The 17,667-nt window shown below is 43.8% G+C and overlaps 1 protein-coding gene across 2 annotated transcripts in view; it reads left to right on the forward strand.

Moving 5' to 3' along the window:
- Positions 1-17,667, forward strand: part of LOC135515625 (MICOS complex subunit MIC19-like) — a 118,104-nt gene that overhangs the window by 76,538 nt on the left and 23,899 nt on the right. For both annotated transcript variants that reach the window (XM_064939252.1, XM_064939253.1), the window contains exon 7: positions 6,868-6,938. In XM_064939252.1, the coding sequence (XP_064795324.1) occupies positions 6,868-6,938 (71 nt within the window). The remainder of the gene's footprint in view (positions 1-6,867; positions 6,939-17,667) is intronic.

Genomic DNA, 17,667 nt, shown 5'->3' on the forward strand with positions numbered 1-17,667 from the left:
GCGGCTGTGCATTAGAGTGGCTGTGTGACGGTGTTAGAGTGGCTGTGTGACGGTGTGTGGCTGTGTGACGGTGTTACAGCCCCACCGGCCTTATTTACCACCAGACGGTAAAGCTTGTGAGGGTGCGGCTGTGTGACGGTGTTAGAGCGGCTGTGTGACGGTGTTAGAGCGGCTGTGTGACGGTGTTAGAGCGGCTGTGTGACGGTGTTAGAGCGGCTGTGTGACGGTGTTAGAGCGGCTGTGTGACGGTGTTAGAGCGGCTGTGTGACGGTGTTAGAGCGGCTGTGTGACGGTGTTAGAGCGGCGGTGTTAGAGCGGCTGTGTGACGGTGTTAGAGCGGCTGTGTGACGGTGTTAGAGCGGCTGTGTGGCGGTGTTAGAGCGGCTGACGGTGACGCTCTGAGTCCTTAATTCACCGTAGCAGAGCTAGCCGTCTATCATGTCTCTGCGGTGCCTCCCGCCGTCCCTAGGATGTTAGAGGGATGGACTCAACAGGCCGCCGTCCTCCTGTTTCCACATGTCAGTCCCCATGTTTGCCAGTCTCAGGGTTTTATATGGTGGCGCTCCCTCGAGTCCTTTAGTAACAAGCCGCTGGGCCGTCCAACGCAGCAGGGTCTTCCCCTCGCCTCCCTGCCAGGGAACAGATAGCCATTAACGAAGCGCTTTTGTTTTGCTCATTAAAAATGGTGGAGGGCTTTTTAATTGGACACGCCAGTTCTGTTCCTTACTCTTCTCTCTCCTCTCTGTATCACCCGAGTGCATTCGCCATAATGACTTCATTTGTCTCTGACACCCCCACCGGCCTTATTTACCACCAGACAAGGTAAAGCTCTCCCAGGCATGTAAATAGAAATCAAAAGGATGAGGGTGCTCTGTGAACAGTCCAGGAAGTCTGTTTTGCCGACCAAAAAGGGCCGATTTATAGCTTAGAAACCACAAGATTCTAAAATAGACTGCTTATTTCTGTTTAGTGTGACACCAATCAAGCCCAATTGGCCCTGAATCATAATAGAAGGATTTTTCTCCCAAAATAGTAGATTTTGGGGTTGGTGAAGTGTTGCACCCAAATCAACCCGAGGGTGGTCAGGTCCTATCGTTCCTACTGATTGAGGGGCTCTGCTGCACTCTAAATCAGTTAGGAGGACAGCAGGAAATCACAATTTGAGCCCCACTCGTTAATCACACACAACAGCCTCACAAATTACACTGTCTGCTACTCTGTCTCCCACTCTGTCTCCCTGCACAGGCTGTAGGCGTGTAGGTGCTTTTTTTCTGTCCTTCCTAGTGTGTGTGTGTGTGTGTGTGTGTGTGTGTGTGTGTGTGTGTGTGTGTGTACCCGCTGGCCCTGCAATCACTGGCCGTTTGTGCTTCCTGATGGATTAGGGTTCTGATTAGTGGCAGCGCTGTGATTTATTTAGTTATTATTATTATTTGTTTATTTATTATTATTATTATTAGTAGTAGTAGTCACTTAGTATTCAACACAGAGACCAACACCACATTCTAGCAACCGCTGTTACACACACACACAGACAAACACACTGGTTAAATTCTAGTCTTAATGTCAGGGACATTGAGGAAACTGCCACTGATGGTTCCCTGACTGGATAGTCTGCACTAACGTTGGTTAGATCTCAAACACACTGGTGCAGTTCTAGTCATGCCATTCATATTGATCTCTTACCCGGTCTGACACAACTCAGTTGGTTACTTCAATTGGAAGATTTGCTAGTAAAGTGAGAGATTATTGGTGAGAGATGGTTGGACGGGGCGTCAGTAAATGGATAGGTGGTTGGACGGGGCGTCAGTAAATGGAGAGGTGGTTGGACGGGGCGTCAGTAAATGGAGAGGTGGTTGGACGGGGCGTCAGTAAATGGAGAGGTGGTTGGACGGGGCGTCAGTAAATGGATAGGTGGTTGGACGGGGCGTCAGTAAATGGAGAGGTGGTTGGACGGGGCGTCAGTAAATGGAGAGGTGGTTGGACGGGGCGTCAGTAAATGGAGAGGTGGTTGGACGGGGCGTCAGTAAATGGAGAGGTGGTTGGACGGGGCGTCAGTAAATGGAGAGGTGGTTGGACGGGGCGTCAGTAAATGGAGAGGTGGTTGGACGGGGCGTCAGTAAATGGAGAGGTGGTTGGACGGGGCGTCAGTAAATGGAGAGGTGGTTGGACGGGGCGTCAGTAAATGGAGAGGTGGTTGGACGGGGCGTCAGTAAATGGAGAGGTGGTTGGACGGGGCGTCAGTAAATGGAGAGGTGGTTGGACGGGGCGTCAGTAAATGGAGAGGTGGTTGGACGGGGCGTCAGTAAATGGAGAGGTGGTTGGACGGGGCGTCAGTAAATGGAGAGGTGGTTGGACGGGGCGTCAGTAAATGGAGAGGTGGTTGGACGGGCGTCAGTAAATGGAGAGGTGGTTGGACGGGGCGTCAGTAAATGGAGAGGTGGTTGGACGGGGCGTCAGTAAATGGAGAGGTGGTTGGACGGGGCGTCAGTAAATGGAGAGGTGGTTGGACGGGGCGTCAGTAAATGGAGAGGTGGTTGGACGTGTCTAGTTTGAGAAACCCACGCCTCACATGTCCTCAACTGGCAGCTTCATTAAATAGTACCCGCAAAACACCAGTCTAAACGTCAAAAGTAAAGCGGATCCTCCGGGATGCTGGCCTTCTAGGCAGAGTTTCAAAGAAAGAGACATATCTCTGACTAGCAAATAAAAATAAAAGATTAAAGTGGGCAAAAGAACAGACACTGGACAGAGGAAGATTGGAAAAAAGTGTTATGGACAGGCGAATCTAAGTTTGAGGTGTTCTGATCGCAAAGAATAACATTTGTGGGATGCAGAAAAAGTGAAAAGATGCTGGAGGAGTGCTTGACGCCATCTGTCAAGCATGGTGGAGGCAATGTGATTGTCTGGGGGTGCTTTGGTGGTGGTAAAGTGGGAGATTTGTACAGGGTAAAGGGATCTTGAAGAAGTAAGGCTATCACTCCATTTTGCAAAGCCATTCCCTGTGGACGGCGCTTAATTGGAGCCAATTTTTCCTACAACAAGATAATGACCGAAAGCACAGCTCCAAACTATGCAAGAACTATTTAGGGAAAAAGCAGTCAGCTGGTTTTCTGTCTATAATTGGGTGGCCAGCACAGTCACCGGATTTCAACCCTATTGAGATGTTATGGGAGCAGCTTGACCATATGGGACGGCAGGTAGCCTAGTGGTTTTTTATTTATTTTTATTTTTTTTACCTTCATTTAACCAGGCAAGTCAGTTAAGAACAAATTCTTATTTTCAATGACGGCCTGGGAACAGTGGGTTAACTGCCTGTTCAGGGGCAGAACGACAGATTTGTACCTTGTCAGCTCAGGGGTTTGAACTTGCAACCTTCCGGTTACTAGCCCAAGCTCTAACCACTAGGCTACCCTGCCGCAGGGACATTTCTAAGTGACCCCAAACTTTTGAACGGTATTGTATATTAGAGAAAAATATTTGTTTTATGATGAGAATACATTTTTTCTTTCAATTATTTTACTTTAATACTTTAGGTTACGTTTTTGTGAATATTTTTAATAAAAGTAATTTTTGAGGATAAACAGACATTTTTTTCACAGCCGTTTTGCTCATATTTACCAAGTTGGCCAATATTAGTGGAGGGCACTTTACAAATCAAATCAAATTTTATTTGTCACATACACATGGTTAGCAGATGTTAATGCGAGTGTAGCGAAATGCTTGTGCTTCTAGTTCCGACAATGCAGTAATATCCAACGAGTAATCTAACCTAAAAATTTCACAACAATTACCTTATACACACAAGTGTAAAGGAATGATTAAAAATATGTACATAAAAAAATATATGAATGAGTGATGGTATAGAACGGCATAGGCAAGATGCAGTAGATGGTATAGAGTACAGTATATACATATGTGATGAGTAATGTAGGGTATGTAAACATATTAAGTGTCATTGTTTAAAATGGCTAGTGATACATTTATTACATACATTTTTCCATTATTAAAGTGGCTGGAGTTGAGTCGGTATGTTGGCAGCAGCCTCTCAATGTTAGTGATGGCTGTTAGTCTGATGTTTTTCAGTCTCTCGGTCCCAGCTTTGATGCACCTGTACTGACCTCGCCTTCTGGATGATAGTGGGGTGAACAGGCAGTGGCTCGGGTGGTTGTTGTCCTTGATCTTTATGGCCTTCCTGTGACATCGGGTGCTGTAGGTGTCCTGGAGGGCAGGTAGTTTGCCCCCGGTGATGCGTTGTGCAGACCTCACTACCCTCTGGAGAGCCTTACGGTTATGGGCGGAGCAGTTGCCGTACCAGGCGGTGATACAGCCTGACGGGATGCTCTCGATTGTGCATCTGTAAAAGTTTGTGTGTTTTTGGTGACAAGCCAAATTTCTTCAGCCTCCTGAGGTTGAAGAGGCGCTGCTGTGCCTTCTTCACCACACTGTCTGTGTGGGTGGACTATTTCAGTTTGTCCGTGATGTGAACGCAGAGGAACTTAACGTACTACCTCTCCACTACTGTCCCGTCGATGTGGATAGGGGGCTGCTCCCTCTGCAGTACCAGTCAAAAGTTTACCCACACCTAATTCAAGGGTTTTCTTTGTATTTACTATTGTAGAATAATAGTGAAAACATCAAATCTCTGAAATAACACATATTTGGGAATTATGTAGTAACTAAAAAAATGGTTTAACAAATCTAAATATATTTTAGATTCTTCAAAGAAGCCCACCTTTGCCTTGATGACAGCTTTACACACTCTTGGTATTCTCTCCACCAGCTTCACCTGGAATGCTTTTCTAGCAGTTTTGAAGGACTTCCCACATATGCTGAGCATTTGTTGGCTGCTTTTCCTTCACTCTGCGGTCCAACTCATCCCAAACCACCTCAATTGGGATGAGGTTGGGTGATCTGATGCAGCAGTCCATCACTCTCCATCTTGGGAAAATAGCCCTTACACAGCCTGGAGGTGTGTTGTGTCATTGTCTTGTTGAAAAATAAATGATTGTCCCACTAAACGCAAACCAGATGTGATGGTGTATCGCTGCAGCCATGCTGGTTAAATGTGCCTTAAATTCTAAATAAATGACGGCCAGTGTCACCAGCAAAGCACCATCACACCATCTACATGCTTTACGGTGGGAACATGCAGAGATCATCCATTCACCAACTCTGTGTCTCACAAAGACACAGCGGTTTCCACCAGTCTAATATCCAGTGCTTGTGTTTCTTGGACCAAGCATGTCTCTTCTTATTGGTTTCCTTTTATTGGTTTAAGCACCAGCTGTCAGAGTAGCGTACAGCTCACTGCACCTGTACGTAGCCCATCTGTAAACAGCCCATCTATCTACCTACCTCATCCCCATACTGGTATTTATTTATTTATTTTGCTCCTTTGCACCCCAGTATCTCTACCTTCACATTAATCTTCTGCCGATCTACCATTCCAGTGTTTAATTGCTATATTGTAATTACTTCGCCACCATGGCCTATTTATTAACTTAACTTACCTCATTTGCACTCACTGTATATAGAATTTTTGTTTTTTTTTGTTCTGCTGTATTATTGACTGTATGTTCTGTTTATTCCATGTGTAACTCTGTGGTGTTGTATGTATCGAATTGCTACACTTAATCTTGGCCAGGTCGCAGTTGCAAATGAGAACGTGTTCTCAACTAGCCTCCCTGGTTAAATAAAGGTGAAATAAAAATAAATAAAATAGTAATGGTTTCTTTGCCGAAATTCGACCATATAGGTTTCCTCTGAACAGTTGATGTTGAGATGTCTATTACTTGAACACTGTGAAGCGTTTATTTGGGCTGCAGTTTTTGAGGCTGGGTCTCTGGGTCTTCCTCTCCTGTGGCGGTCCTCATGAGAGCCAGTTTCATCATAGCGCTTGATGGTTTTTGCGACTGCACTTGAAGAAACTTTCACAGTTCTTAAAATGTTCCGTATTGACTGACCTTCATGTCTTAAAGTAATGATGGACATTTCTCTTTGCTTATTTGAGCTGTTCTTGCCATAATATGGACTTGGTCTTTTACGAAATAGGGCTGTCTTCTGTATACCAACCCCACCTTGTCACAACACAACTGATTGGCTATAACGCATTAAGATAGAAATTCCACAAATGAACTTTTAACAAGGTATACCTGTTCATTGAAATGCATTCCAGGTGACTACCTCATGAAGCTGCTCGTGAGAATGCCAAGAGTGTGCAAAGCTGTCATCAAGGCAAAGGGTGGCTACTTTTGAAGAATTTCAAATAAAAAATATTTTGATTTGTTTAACACTTTTTACAATGTAGAAAATAGTAAAAATAAAGGAACTCTCAAATGAGTAGATGTGTCCAGACTTTTGACTGGTACTGTACAGACACACTATTGAACACACACGTCAAACTGAACGATCACACCGCTCACTCCCTCAGATTATAAAAATAAACCCCTGCACAACTACTTAATGGTGTTGCTCCCTCAATATCCCCATCCATCAAGTTTTAATGGGCTATTGTAGTAGTGGAGGGTACATTCCTATCAGATAGATGTGTGTCACAAATACCACCCTATTTCCTATGTAGTGCGCTAAATTTTACCAGGGCGTATCAGGGGCACTATATGTGGAATAGGGTGCCGTTTGGTGTGTGTGTGTGAGGGGGAAAAGGCTTGTCTCAGCTGGAGTGTTTCCTAAAGGCCACCTGAAAGGCCCAGGGACGTTGGGAATGAACTGTTTTATGGAAGAGGCCCAGTCTGATTCTAACTTGGCATGTATTTGTCTTTCTCTCATTCTCTCTCTTCCCATCTCTCTCTTCCTCACATTTTCTCTTTATATCTTTCTCTCCCCCTCTCCCTCCCTCCCTCCCTCCAGAGTGCTCAGTTCTACAAGATGACCACAGAGAACTACCACAAGGCTGCCGACGGAATCAACGCAAAGTTCAAGTAAGTTAAAATCACATGTCATTGTGTTTAATTACCAGAAGTGTTTCAGGTTTTCCTGGATAAATGAATATAGACACCCCCCCCCCATCGACAATATCTCCATTCACTGCAGAATGAACAGGCTTTCATCTCAAATGCTTCCTCCTCAAGGCCAATGTTGGCAATGAAGAGCTCAATACCTGATGTTGGCTTTAATGTTGGTTTTAATAGTGTACCGCTTTTCTTCCAAGATCTCCAGGGTTACTCTGTCAGTTTAAAAGTAGGCCACACTGTAAGCACATGTAACCAACTTCCAAAGGGGCCCAAAGAACACCACAGAATTCTAAGAATTGTATTTGTGATGTGTCCAGAGGATGTTGGTCATCCTTGTGTCCAGTTTTGATATTAGAGTCCTGTTCATTAGAGCATACTGTGACGAAACATTTTGCATCAGAAAATTAAAATGAGCCGTTCCAATTGGATAAGTCCAGGTTGTCCCTCCCTGTTTTGTTTTTTTCTCCGTTTGGTGTGTACACGACCCTTCAGTGTTGTCCGTGACCATTACGAACCCCGTCAGTCCACTGAGAGTACTGCCGTTAGCCACATGCTAACTAACCCATGTCTTTCAATCAGCTCCAGATTAGCCTCCCCTATTAGCTCATGATGATGATGCGGCTCACTGACAGCTACAGGTCAAATGGAGCCGTCCCTGGTGTACACTGATGTGTAATGGCTGCAGTGATGGCCATGGTGTGTGTCTGTGTGTGCGAGTGTGTCTGTTACAGAGTATGTGTTGTCCCTGGGAACCAATCATTGGTAGTTTACCTGATTTATCAGACTATAACCCGTTTACAGTCATTTCAACAACAAAGGTGCTTACAGCACCCTGAGGCAGGCGCTGCGTGCTGAAACGTTGGTTGCTATACCCATTAAATGTTTGCCAGTATAATTAGTGTGCGACTGTCTTTTTATCGTTTGTTAGTCAGCACCTCTACAACATATTTTGGGTGTGCATCAGCTTATGCTTTTTGCTAGGATCTGATCTTTTAAAATATTTCAACAAACATGTCTTGGTATGTGTCAGACAACTTTGTCCATCAATGCTGTTAGCAATTTTCCCTCCTGTATGTTAGGTTGTCCGTGAGATTCACAGAGACCCTATTAACCATCACGTACATGTAACTAAAGAACATCTCATTTCCAGTCCATCGCTGTTCCATAACTCCTAATAAGGGACCATTAGGCTCCATAGTAATGTAACAAAGTGGATGAGGAGTCCACAGGAGGTGGGGCGAACGGGGCCCAGAGTCCATGGCTCTGTCTGGGAAGGGGCGCTAATCGTGTTAGCCTGTCATTAGCCGGCGCTAACGCCAGGATCATTGTCTCCCTGCAAAATGCTAGAAACTGATTAGCCATCCGCTGGGGTTAGTTTAGGGTAGAGCTGGGGTTGAGGCTTCCCAAATCGCATTAAGGAAATGCATTGCTGGAATATCATTAGAGCGACACAACGCGCTAACTGCTAACACATGTCTAGCGAGGTCACGTGATGGTGGAGTCTCAGTGGCAAGCGCCCTGATTGGTTGATTGGATTACGGGAGGTGCATTACCAGGGCTGTGATTGGATTAGAGGGGCTGGGGAGGGAGGATGTGAGTGTGTGTGGTTTAATGAAATGGCGGGAGGGTCTGGTGTTACAGGATGAGAGGGAGGACAGGGTTACTGCTAGTAGACACTAATCACGTTTCATTCGGTGTGTTTGGTGCCACCGTGCACGTGTGTGTGTGTGTGTGTGTGTGTGTGTGTGTGTGTGTGTGTGTGTGTGTACATGATCTGTATTAGTGTGAAAAGACCTTGTTTAGTATTGTGCAACGCAGCGTACAGAGGTCTCTATGAGTTGTCCCTATGGACGTTATTGCGATACGACAGAGTGCATGAACGAGGGAGATAAGATGGTATCTGGCGTTCAGTGGAATAATAAGGCAAGATGTTTAGTCTCGGAGCCTTTTGATTTCCTGAAAGTTGAAACTGCCCTGGAGATAAATGGGAAAGAGTAGGAATATACATAATTGATTGAATTAACATGGGTTTGATATGATAATCGGGCTTATGAAGTTAAAAATGTCTTTCTGCCCAACGTCTTAATTTCCCCGCTGGTCCCACAGACTTTATTAATAGAATGTTTGATAACATTTGAGGCTCTGGTCAACAGTAGTTTGATATCCTGCTAATACTGTAGTAATGTATTTCCCTATAGATACTCTACTGATAGCCCAGCACTGTTGCCTCCTGCATCAAAGCGGTTGGCCTTTATTGGTATCAAATTAATTGACAATAGTGCCTGAAGGCTTGGAGGTCAGTTTTGGGGTATTTGAACCCTGCTGAAGGAGTGGAAACAGTAGTAGGAGTAGACTGGTAGTAGTAGTAGTAGTAGTAGTAGTAGTAGTAGTAGTAGTAGTAGTAGTAGTAGTGGTGGTAGTAGTAGTAGTAGTAGTAGTAGGAGTTGTTACATTAGTAGTAGTAGTAGTAGTAGTAGTAGTAGTAGTAGTAGTAGTAGTTGTTACATTAGTAATAGTAGGCTAGTAGAAGAAGTAGTTATAGTAGGCTAGTAGAAGATGTAGTTATAGTAGGCTAGTAGAAGATGTAGTTATAGTAGGCTAGTAGAAGATGTAGTTATAGTAGGCTAGTAGAAGATGTAGTTATAGTAGGCTAGTAGAAGATGTAGTTATAGTAGGCTAGTAGAAGATGTAGTGCTAGTAGCAGTAGTTATAGTAGGCTAGTAGAAGATGTAGTTATAGTAGGCTAGTAGAAGATGTAGTTATAGTAGGCTAGTAGAAGATGTAGTTATAGTATAGGCTAGTAGAAGATGTAGTTATAGTAGGCTAGTAGAAGATGTAGTTATAGTAGGCTAGTAGAAGATGTAGTTATATAGGCTAGTAGAAGATGTAGTTATAGTAGGCTAGTAGAAGATGTAGTTATAGTAGGCTAGTAGAAGATGTAGTTATAGTAGGCTAGTAGAAGATGTAGTTATAGTAGGCTAGTAGAAGATGTAGTTATAGTAGGCTAGTAGAAGATGTAGTTATAGTAGGCTAGTAGAAGATGTAGTTATAGTAGGCTAGTAGAAGATGTAGTTATAGTAGGCTAGTAGAAGATGTAGTTATAGTAGGCTAGTAGAAGATGTAGTAGTAGCAAGTAGTTATAGTAGGCTAGTAGAAGATGTAGTAGAAGATAGTATAGTAGGCTAGTAGAAGATGTAGTTATAGTAGGCTAGTAGAAGATGTAGTTATAGTAGGCTAGTAGAAGATGTAGTGCTAGTAGAAGATGTAGTTATAGTAGGCTAGTAGAAGATGTAGTTATAGTAGGCTAGTAAAGATGTAGTAATAGTAGAAGATGTAGTTATAGTAGTAGTAGAAGATGTAGTTATAGTAGGCTAGTAGAAGATATTAGTAGCCTAGTAGAAGATGATATATAGGCTAGTAGAAGATGTAGTTATAGTAGGCTAGTAGAAGATGTAGTAGTAGCAGTAGTTATAGGGCTAGTAAAGAAGTTGGCTAGTAGTAGGCTAGTAGAAGAAGTAGTTAGGCTAGTAGGCTAGTAGTAGTAGTAGTTAGTAGGCTAGTAGAAAGTAGTAGTATAGTAGTAGTAGTAGACTAGTAGTAGTAGACTAGTAGAAGTAGTTATAGTAGGCTAGTAGTAGTAGTATAGTGCTAGTAGTAGTAGTGCTAGTTGAGGCTAGTAGTTATAGTAGGCTAGTAGTAGTAGTTGGCTAGTAGTAGTAGTACTAGTAGTATTCCTGGTGATAATAATAGTAGTGGTAGTAGTAGTAGTAGTTGTTGGCTAGTAGTAGTAGGCTAGTAGAAGTAGTGCTAGTAGCAGTAGGTAGTAGTAGTACTAGTAGTAGACTAGTTGAAGTAGTTATAGTAGGCTAGTAGTAGTAGTAGTAGTAGACTAGTTGAAGTAGTTATAGTAGGCTAGTAGTAGTAGTGCTAGTAGAAGTAGTTATAGTAGGCTAGTAGTAGTAGTGCTAGTAGAAGTAGTTATAGTAGGCTAGTAGTAGTGCTTGTAGAAGTAGTAGTAGTAGGCTAGTAGTAGTAGGCTAGTTAGTTATAGTAGGCTAGTAGAATAGTAGTGCTAGTAGAAGTAGTAGTAGTGCTATAGAAATAGTAGTAGTAGTAGTAGTAGTAGTAGTAGGCTAGTAGAAGAAGTAGTGTAGTAGAAGTAGTTAGTAGGCTAGTAGAAGAAGTAGTAGTAGAAGTAGTTATAGTAGGCTAGTAGAAGAAGTAGTGCTAGTAGAAGTAGTAGTAGTAGGCTAGTAGAAGAAGTAGTAGTAGTAGTAGGCTAGTAGAAGAAGTAGTAGTAGTAGTAGTAGTAGTAGGCTAGTAGAAGAAGTAGTGCTAGTAGAAGTAATTATAGTAGGCTAGTAGAAGAAGTAGTGCTAGTAGAAGTAGTTATAGTAGGCTAGTAGTAGTAGTAGTAGTGCTAGTAGAAGTAGTTATAGTAGAAGTAGTGCTAGTAGAAGTAGTTGTAGTAGGCTAGTAGAAGAAGTAATCGTCGGCTAGTATATAAAGTATTGCTAGTAGTAGTACTAGTAGGCTAGTAGAATAAGTAGTACTAGTGTGTAGTTGTAGTGCAGCTGTTTCCTGCAGTTCCAGCGGTATTCCTGGCAGAGCATGATGGAGCTCTCCCAACCGGAACGCCGCTACGTAAGAGTGACCTAATTTTGCACACACACACACCTGGCTCCCACTAATACTTTCTCCGTTTTCATCATCCTCTCCCCAGCTTCTATGAATCTGCCCTGAGGTCCTGACACACATCATCACAATTCATGTTAATAGCCCTTGCCTGTGGTAAACACATAATGAATCACACACACACACACACACACACACACACACAAAACAACTGTGATACACAATACCCTAGAGGACTGTGTCTTCTCTACACTGTCTTCTCTACAGTTATCAATACCCTAGAGGACTGTGTCTTCTCTACACAATTACCCTAGAGGGACTGTGTCTTCTCTACCTGTACAATACCCTAGAGGACTGTGTCTTCTCTACCTGTAGTTATCAACACCCTAGAGTATCATACGAATCAAAAACCTAATCAAATGTATTTATAAATCCCTTTTTTTACATCAGAAGATGTCACCAGGTCCTATACAGAAACCCAGCCTAAAACCCCAAGCTGCAAGCAATGCAGATGTAGAAGCACGGTGGCAAGGAAAAACTCCCTCGAAAGGCAGGAACCTAGGAAGAAACCTAGAGAGGAACCAGGCTCTGAGGGGTGGCCAGTCCTCTTCTGGCTGTGCCGGTAGAGATAAGAGTACATGGACATTAAGGCCAGATCGTTCTTCATGTTCAAACGTTCATAGATGACCATCAAGGTCAAATAATAATCACTGTGGTTGTAGTGGGTGCAACAGGTCAGTACCTCTGTCAGTACGGTTTTCATAGTAGAGGACTGTCAGAGGTTGAGTCACCACAGATGGACTGTCGTCTACAGTTTGAGATAACACACTTTATGGACTGTATTGCAATCTACAGGTTGAATGACAACAATAATACTGAGTATGTATTTGAATTAATTCTGATGAGACTGTCCTTGTCATTCAGCCTGTAATTATCAATACCCCAGATGGACCTCTACCTGTAGTTATCAACACCCTAGAGGACTGTGTCTTCTCTACCTGTGGTTATCAATACCCTACCGAGGACTGTGTCTTCTCTCTCTACCTGTAGTTATCAACACCCCGAGGACTGTGTTTTCTCTACCTGTAGTTATCAATATCCCCGAGGACTGTGTTTTCTCTACCTGTCCGGTTATCAATACCCCAGAGGACTGTGTCTTCTCTACCTGTAGTTATCAATACCCAAGAGGACTGTGTCTTCCTACCTGCCATTATCAATACCCTAGAGGACTGTGTCTTCTCTACCTGTAGTTATCAATACCCCAGAGGACTGTCTTCTCTACCTGTAGTTATCAATACCCCAGAGGACTGTTTTCTCTACCTGTAGTTATCAACACCCCAGAGGACTGTCTTCTCTACCTGTAGTTACCAACACACCAGGCTCTGTGTCTGCTCTACCTGTGTTGGGCACCCCAGAGGACTGTTCAGCTGAATGACAGGTGTGTTATCAATACAGAGGACTTTTTATTCTAAAGCTATGTTGTATACTGTTTGTAATGTTCTTGTCTTCTCCTTGCAGTCAAGTCAACAGGTTATCAATTTTCACCTCTCTGTCTTCTCTACCTCCCATCCCTGCTGGAGAAAGAGACACACTTCCCTCCCTGTATCCCTCTATCCCCACATACATATTCAACAGCCAGACAGTCCTAGAGGACTGTTTTGGCCTGGGTGATTAAATACCTAACACAACTCTTCATTTTGATAGTCATTAAATGAGGAAATGGGACCTGTAATCAAACCTGAGGACTGTCTTCTCTACCTGTAGTTATCCAGCCACCCCTAGGACTGTACATCTACCTGGGTTATCAACACCCCAGAGGACTGTGTCTAACCTGTCTGTATTTAAAGGCTCTGTTATCTGTGAGTTATCAATACCCCAGAGGTGTGTGTGTACCTGTGTTGTGGCCTCCCTGAGGTAAGACTTGTCCTCGCCTGTACGTTAGTCACATCAACCCAGAGGACTGTGTCTTCAGGAGACCTGTAGTTATCAATACCTAGAGGAACTTGTACCCCCAGTACAAGATGGTGGTCAATGCAGTCAGACATCAGTCAATAACCTTAGCTTAACCCCCCCTGTAGTTATCAATACCCCACAGGACTGTGTCTTCTCACACACATCAAAACCCTTTATGACTGTGTCTTCTAAAATGTAGTTATCAATACCCACACACACTCTGTCTTATAAACACATTTAAAACCCTAGAGGACTGGCTGTAAAGCCTCCTCTCTGAGGACTCTGATCTCATACACCTTTTAGTGACTGAATAACTGAGAGAACACATTGTAAAAGGACTGTTATCAGACTGTGGCACATCATAAAATCTGTAGATTTCTGTGTTATCAATACCCAGATGATGTGTCTTCTAACAGTAAATTCTCTTAGAATACAATGTTCTACTTTAACAGTAATGTATCTTAGGAATACAAGGACTGTTGTCTTCTTTAACTGTAGTTATGTATCCCATAGAGGACAATGTGTCTTCTCTACAGTAATGTATCAATACCCTTCAGAGGACTACAATAGTTGTACTTGAAGTTGTTCTTCACTGTAGTTATCAATTTAGAGTTCTGTTTCTCTTGCTGATGTTTTGTACAGTTTGTCTCTTCTCTACCTGCCATATCAATACCCTAGTTATCAATCACCTGTAGTTATCAATACCCTGAGGACATCACTGGTTTGGACCGGGCTGGACATCTTGACTAAAAAAACAGTTTCCTCTTCACTGGTTTGGACAGGGCTGGACATCTTGACTAAGTGTCAGTTTCCTCTTCACTGGTTTGGACAGGGCTGGACATCTTGACTAAGTGTCAGTTTCCTCTTCACTGGTTTGGACAGGGCTGGACATCTTGACTAAGTGTCAGTTTTCCCTCAACAACCCATCCCCTGAACAGCCCAGAAAGCTAGGAACTATTGTAAACTCTATTTGTTGACAGTTAATCTTCTGTGCGTGAAGTGAATGAAATTGACATGACATGAAGCCCTTTCCTGTGCTATGAGTGGTTTGAGGAGTCGAGAGAACTAAACTACAATGCAGTCTTCTCTGTCGTGTTGATTGTCATACCGAACATTAGTTAGTGTGTGTTGGCAAGGGATGACCAAGGTAGGGCCATAGTATGGAAGTGATAGTGAATAATGAAAACAGAGCAAAACTCCATTCCAAGAGCTCTCAGGAGAGTGTCAGTGTCTGGCTAGACTGTAAACTCTCCTTCCAGACCCATATCAAATATCTCCAATCGAAAATCAAATCAAGAGTCAGCTTTCTATTCCGCAACAAAGCCTCCTTCACTCACGCTGCCAAGCTTACCCTAGTAAAACTGACTATCCTACCGATCCTCGACTTCCGGTCGATGTCATCTACAAAATTGCTTCCAACACTCTACTCAGCAAACTGGATGCAGTTTATCACAGTGCCATCCGTTTTGTCACTAAAGCACCTTATACCACCCACCACTGCCGGATTGTATGCTCTAGTCGGCCGGCCCTGTCATATTCGTCCGCCAGACCCACTGGCTCCAGGTCATCAACAAGGCCATGCTAGGTAAAGCTCCGCCTTATCTCAGTTCACTGGTCACGATGGCAACACCCATGGACGTAGCACGCGCTCCAGCAGGTGTATCTCACTGATCATCCCTAAAGCCAACACCTCATTCGGTCCGCCTTTGCGTTCCAGTACTCTGCTGCCTGTGACTGGAACGAATGTGCAAAATCGCTGAAGTTGGAGACTTTTATCTCCCTCACCAACTTCAAACATCAGCTATCTGAGCAGTTAACCGATCGATGCAGCTGTACATAATCTATTGGTAAATAGCCCACCCATTTTCACCTACCTCATCCCCACAGTTTTTATTTATTTACTTTTCTGCTCTTTTGCACACCAATATCTCTACCTGTACATGATCATCTGAACATTTATCACTCCAGTGTTAATCTGCAATATTGTAATTATTCGCCTCCTCCTCATGCCTTTTGCACACATTGTATATAGACTCCCCTTTTTTTTACTGTGTTATTGACTTGTTAATTGTTTACTCCATGTGTAACTCTGTGTTGTCTGTTCACACTGCTATGCTTTATCTTGGCCAGACGAGTGCACAGTTGCAAATGAGAACTTGTTCTCAACTAGCCTACCTGGTTAAATAAAGGTGAAATAAAAAAAAAAAAAGTGGGGGGGCATCATCACCCAGCCCTCAGGACACCAGCCCTCAGGAGATGTCCCCCTGGGACCCCATTTGCCATACTAAGCGGTGACGCAGCCAGTCAAGATGCTCTCGATGGTGCAGCTGTAGAACTTTCTTCCATTCACCGCCCCCTGTCATCTGAACACTGTTAGTTCAGCTTATCTGTTGAATATTCCCATGTGACATGCCTGCCGGGTCGCCTCCCAAGGAGGCTCTTTAGTGTCAGTGTACTACTTTTGACAAAGGCCCATAGTGCACTACATAGGGAATAGGGTGGACCATTTGGGATGCACACCCTGTCACTGACATATTGTGTTGTGAGTATATGGTATGATGTGCATTACCATACAGGTGGCCCAGTCAGAGAGATGGCCCTGGACCAGTGACTGAGCTTGTGTCTCAAATGGCACCCTACCAGTTTCAGTGGACAACTTTTTTGACCAGGGCCTAGGAGATTCCGCCCTGACCAATGCCAGTGGAGGGGCCCAAATTGGGTGCCATTTGGGACAATGGCAGGCCCAGCCTCCAGGTCTCTCCCTCACAGGCAGGCATACTCTATTTCAAGGGGAGGTTTATACACTGGCAACAAACAAAAAATACAAAAACCAGTATTGCTCTGAAACTGGAAAGTGTCAGTAAGGGGCCCAGCCCCATTGATCATCCTTGAGATGGTTCTACAAACTGATTTGAGTCCAGCTGTGGTAAATGTCCAGCCCTGGACCAGTGTGTGGGGGGGGCCCAGCCCTCAGGAGATGTCCCCCAGCCCTCAGTATCAGTGGGGGGGGCCAGCCCTCCTTTCTTCTGTTCCTTCTCATTATCTCACTCTTATTTATTTCTCTCTAGTGCTAATTTATTTATCTTTTTCTCTCCTTTCTTTGTCTCACTCTTTCTCAATCTCTACTTTTTGTATCTCTCCCCCCCCTCTCCCTGATGGATATCACCATGGGGGGTCAGTCAGGTCTTCTTTAAAAAGCGATGAGAGTTAAGTGTGTCATTTTTCTCTCTAAATGGATCATTTGTATTTATTTGCCTGACTGTCACAGAGCCGGTCTTAACCAGAGAGAACATGAAGGCTTTTTAAGAGGCACCAGCTTCACCTCCTAACCCTATTATAGCCCAAGTGCTTGTAAATGATGATAAATGGACCTTGTACCTTTAGAGAACTCAATCTGGGCCCTGTAATCCATACTCATGGACATAGGGAAGATAGATCCTACTGTGGGTGTCAGTTTAGGGTCAACATATGGTTTTGGAGAAATGGATGGAGAAATATTGCACCCATACGTGTAAGATATGTGTGACACAATACTGTACAGTGAAAGTCACTTAGATATCAGTATGCCTCTGGGTTTTATTTTCTTGACAACATTAAGCAATGATTTGCTATAACTGCTGTCCATGCATATTGAGAGAAGACAGTTTTTGTCTGGCGAGAGAGACTACCGTACTCATAGTACAGTGGAATAGCTATGCTTTTTCAATGAGCTGACTGGTGTAGGGGAAGGAGAGAGGAAAGCTGACTGTTTCTGTTTCTACGCCCTATAGAGGGACGGATCTAGTTAGTCTGTTTCTAGAAGTAACACAGCATAGCTAACCAACTAGTCGCTTAGTATAGAATCCTCTCTTTCCTTCTCTCTTTCCTTCGCCTTTCTGTTCATCCCTCAAACCTACGTGCTTCATTATCCTTTTATCTCCCTCCTCCTTCACCCTCTTCCCCATGCTACATCTTTCTTCTACTGGCTTTATTTAGTGTATCTCTCTGCCCTGTCCCCTCCTCTCCTTCACCCTCTTCCCCATGCTACATCTTTCTTCTACTGGCTTTATTTAGTGTATCTCTCTCGCCCACCCCTCTCTCTCTCTCTTGCCCACCCCTCTCTCTCTCT

The sequence above is a fragment of the Oncorhynchus masou genome, chromosome 27 (genome assembly GCF_036934945.1).
Source record: "Oncorhynchus masou masou isolate Uvic2021 chromosome 27, UVic_Omas_1.1, whole genome shotgun sequence".
Classification (NCBI taxonomy): Eukaryota; Metazoa; Chordata; class Actinopteri; order Salmoniformes; family Salmonidae; genus Oncorhynchus; species Oncorhynchus masou.